A 3,206-nucleotide genomic window follows, 5' to 3' on the forward strand; every position below is an offset into this window, starting at 1 on the left:
CTTTTGGTGTGGATCCAAGATGTCCAACCTGTACATCCCTAGCAGCAGTCTCAGCTCCTCCTGAGTAGTCCACACAGCCGTCACTACTTTGCACTTCCAGGTGACTCAATTTTAGAGCTCCTTGGGACAGACAGAAGCCAATATCTTCTGCAGACCTGCTCAGTATGCAGTCCTTCTCCTATGACACTAAATAAAGGTGAGAAACCTGTTCCCTTTTAAATTAGACCACGATTCTCAGGGTCATCTGAGTTCCGTGGGGCCCGTCATGATTGATCCCACTCAACGCCTTTGGGCCAGCTTTCCAGATTGGTATGGACTTTAAGATGCAGCCGGTACTGAAGTACTATTACCATTTTACTAGGAAAGAACAGCACAGAAAAATTAACATAGCATAAAACACTTCTTAAAATACAGTCTGTTCCATTCTAGGTTTTTTTTCAGGATGACTATGACCTTGATCTAGTTTTCCTGGTTTCTGTCCAGTTCACCATAGTCTGGTCTGATGTATCTGTACCTTAGTCATCATGGATAATGGAAATGACAGCCAAGTGACCGAATTCATTCTTCTGGGATTTTCCAGTGACCCTGTCGTACAAGTTCTACTCTTCCAGATCTTCTTGATCCTGTATATGACCACCTTGGCTGGAAATCTCTTGCTCATTATAGTAGTAAGATCTGATCATCGTCTGCACAACTCCATGTATATCTTCCTGGCTAATCTTTCCTTCTTAGACATCTGCTTCACGTCCATTACCATACCCAAGATGCTAGTCAATTTCTTGAAGGAGAAGAAGAGCATTTCCTATGCCGGTTGCTTGGTACAGGTGTACGGCTTCCTTCTCCTTGGTGAGACGGAGTGCATTCTCTTAGCCTTCATGGCTTATGATCGATACGTCGCCATCAGTAATCCTTTACATTACAATGTAGTCATGAGGACAACGACTTGTGTTAGAATGATAAGTGCTTCATGGTTGACCGGGGGCGTCATATCGTCGGTGGACATTTACCTTCTGTATCAGCTCAGATATTGTAATTTCACCACAATTGACCACTTCTTCTGTGAACCTCCATCATTGATGGAGCTCTCGTGCAGTGACCTTTCTCTCTTTAATGTGGTGAAGCTGGTGGGCAGCTCCATGTTGCTCCTGATTCCTCTCTCTTGTATCCTTTACTCATACAGTCATGTCATCCTGGTGGTCCTGAAGATTCGCTCTACAAGATACAAGGCTTTCTCCACCTGCATCTCCCACCTGATCATAGTCATTCTCTTCTATGGCACAGCTATCATCATGTACATGAAGCCCCAACACTCGGGACACTTATCGGATAAACTCTTAGCTGTGTTTTATACAACGATCACTCCAATGCTGAACCCCATCATCTATAGCCTAAGAAATAAAGATGTCCAAGGGGCCATTCAACATTTTAAGCGATCCATGATAAATTCCTAGCCTATTGTTCGGTGCTCAAGTCCTGGTGGTCGCAGCCTATGATTAGCACATTACTGTTGTCTGCTCTCTTAAATGAGCTGCTCAGATTTTACTGATTATACAATTTACATTCATGGAGTTGCGCTTTATCTGTGACTGAGTGAGTAATAAGATGAACATACTGCCCACATTACCCCTTGAAGACACAAGTATTGATATTATGTGCATTGTGACATGCTTTTTTATTGATAAGTGTCACACAGGAACATGGGGAAGGTCCGGCATGGGGCGAGACACACAACAAGGGATATACCACCAACAAACAGGGGGTACATTGGGAACACTTTAACAATGGTGGTCCCTAGCGCTAGTGAAAGGGAAGATGGACACCTCCTCCACTTACCTGCTGCTATACCCTGCACTTCCAGCCAGTCCCTATACAGGTTACTTACCTGTCGCTGAGCAGGAACCTAAAGCCCTGAGTGACCTTACAATAGTCCTGGCTAGTGAGTTGACAAATAATGGATGCTAGCCCCACCATTGCACTAAAACACATTAGAGTAGGAAGACAGACAGGTGTTAAATGCAGCCACCACAGCAACTTCAACAGAGGGTTACAGTAATTCTTTCCCCCTCCTGGCTCAGCATCCAAATGGCAAAGAATAACTGGCACCCTCTGCTGGTAACAGAGGGTATATAAAGGGACTGGGAGTGGTCCCATACTGTAAACACCTGATCAGGATTCAGAAGCTGCTGGAAAGCAAACTGACATTAACCTCACGACTGCCGAAGCAACGAAAATACATTTAATATTGAGAGTCTATCATAGAAATGACTCACAAGTACTGAATCTGTCACTAGTCTCATAATGGCATAATAACAGCGTGAAAGTACCCTCATTTAACGAGAGGCCTCAGGACTCTCAAGATGGGATCCAACCAACTTGCTGGTAACTTCCCATGTGAATAGACTCTTTCGTTTCCCAATAACGCATGCAGACTCCGGAGACACCAAACATCTCCTAAAAAAATGTTGTGGGCAAAAAGTCTCGGCGGTAGCTCCAGCCGCATGGTCGTAGGATTGATACTGTCCACAACACAAAAAAGACCCAACCACCTTGGGCCCTGGGGCCCGGATGTACACTGCCACATGATGTTATGAGTGGACACCCATACGAGGTCATTCACGCACAGGTCCGGACCTGGACATTTATTTCCATGCATGTGTTAAGATACTGGCAATCTCACCGAAGGAGCCACAACAGAGGTGTCACCATCTGACTGCATAGCCATTCACATAGGAGTCATGGCTGCCCCCCTCATGCACCTCTCCAGGGGGGACACTGAGGCCTTAGATTGACCTGAGGAGTGGGAAGGGTAACACTGTTTGTCTCCAATTTGGGCTCAGAGACCACGGAAGACAAAACAAGTGTAATGGAAAAAATATATATACCCAGACCGTCATCCTCCACACTGCCAGGGGGAGGCTTTTTTTAGATGGAATAACGCATTGGGGTTTACGTAGAATAAACAACCTATTAACTATACACTCAGAGTAAACCCTTTTACAGATGTTACACTTTTGGGGATAGATGGACAAACCCCAATGTAATGACCCTTAATATCACAATAAAAGCACAACCCTATTCCACCGCAATCCATAATAGACGTAGTATGGGAAGAGACACCCCCACCTGCATGGGTCCATCCACCTGCACCTGTAGGACCTCCTCCTCAAAAAGAACTATGGGGAACCGGACCCTAGTTGGTCTCTCCC

At 45.3% G+C, this 3,206-nt stretch overlaps 1 protein-coding gene across 1 annotated transcript; it reads left to right on the forward strand.

The window, feature by feature from the left end:
• Positions 1 to 524: 524 nt before the first annotated feature.
• On the forward strand, positions 525 to 1,451 carry LOC142297455 (olfactory receptor 2D3-like). The gene has a single exon (XM_075341681.1). The coding sequence runs from the start codon at positions 525 to 527 to the stop codon at positions 1,449 to 1,451; it is 927 nt and encodes a 308-aa protein (XP_075197796.1).
• Positions 1,452 to 3,206: the final 1,755 nt, after the last annotated feature.

Source organism: Anomaloglossus baeobatrachus, chromosome 3 (genome assembly GCF_048569485.1).
Source record: "Anomaloglossus baeobatrachus isolate aAnoBae1 chromosome 3, aAnoBae1.hap1, whole genome shotgun sequence".
Lineage (NCBI taxonomy): Eukaryota > Metazoa > Chordata > Amphibia > Anura > Aromobatidae > Anomaloglossus > Anomaloglossus baeobatrachus.

What these genes read in the sequence shown, in the direction of transcription:
- LOC142297455 (XM_075341681.1), top strand. Translation starts at nt 525, where the DNA reads ATGGATAATGGAAATGACAGCCAAGTGACCGAATTCATTCTTCTGGGA.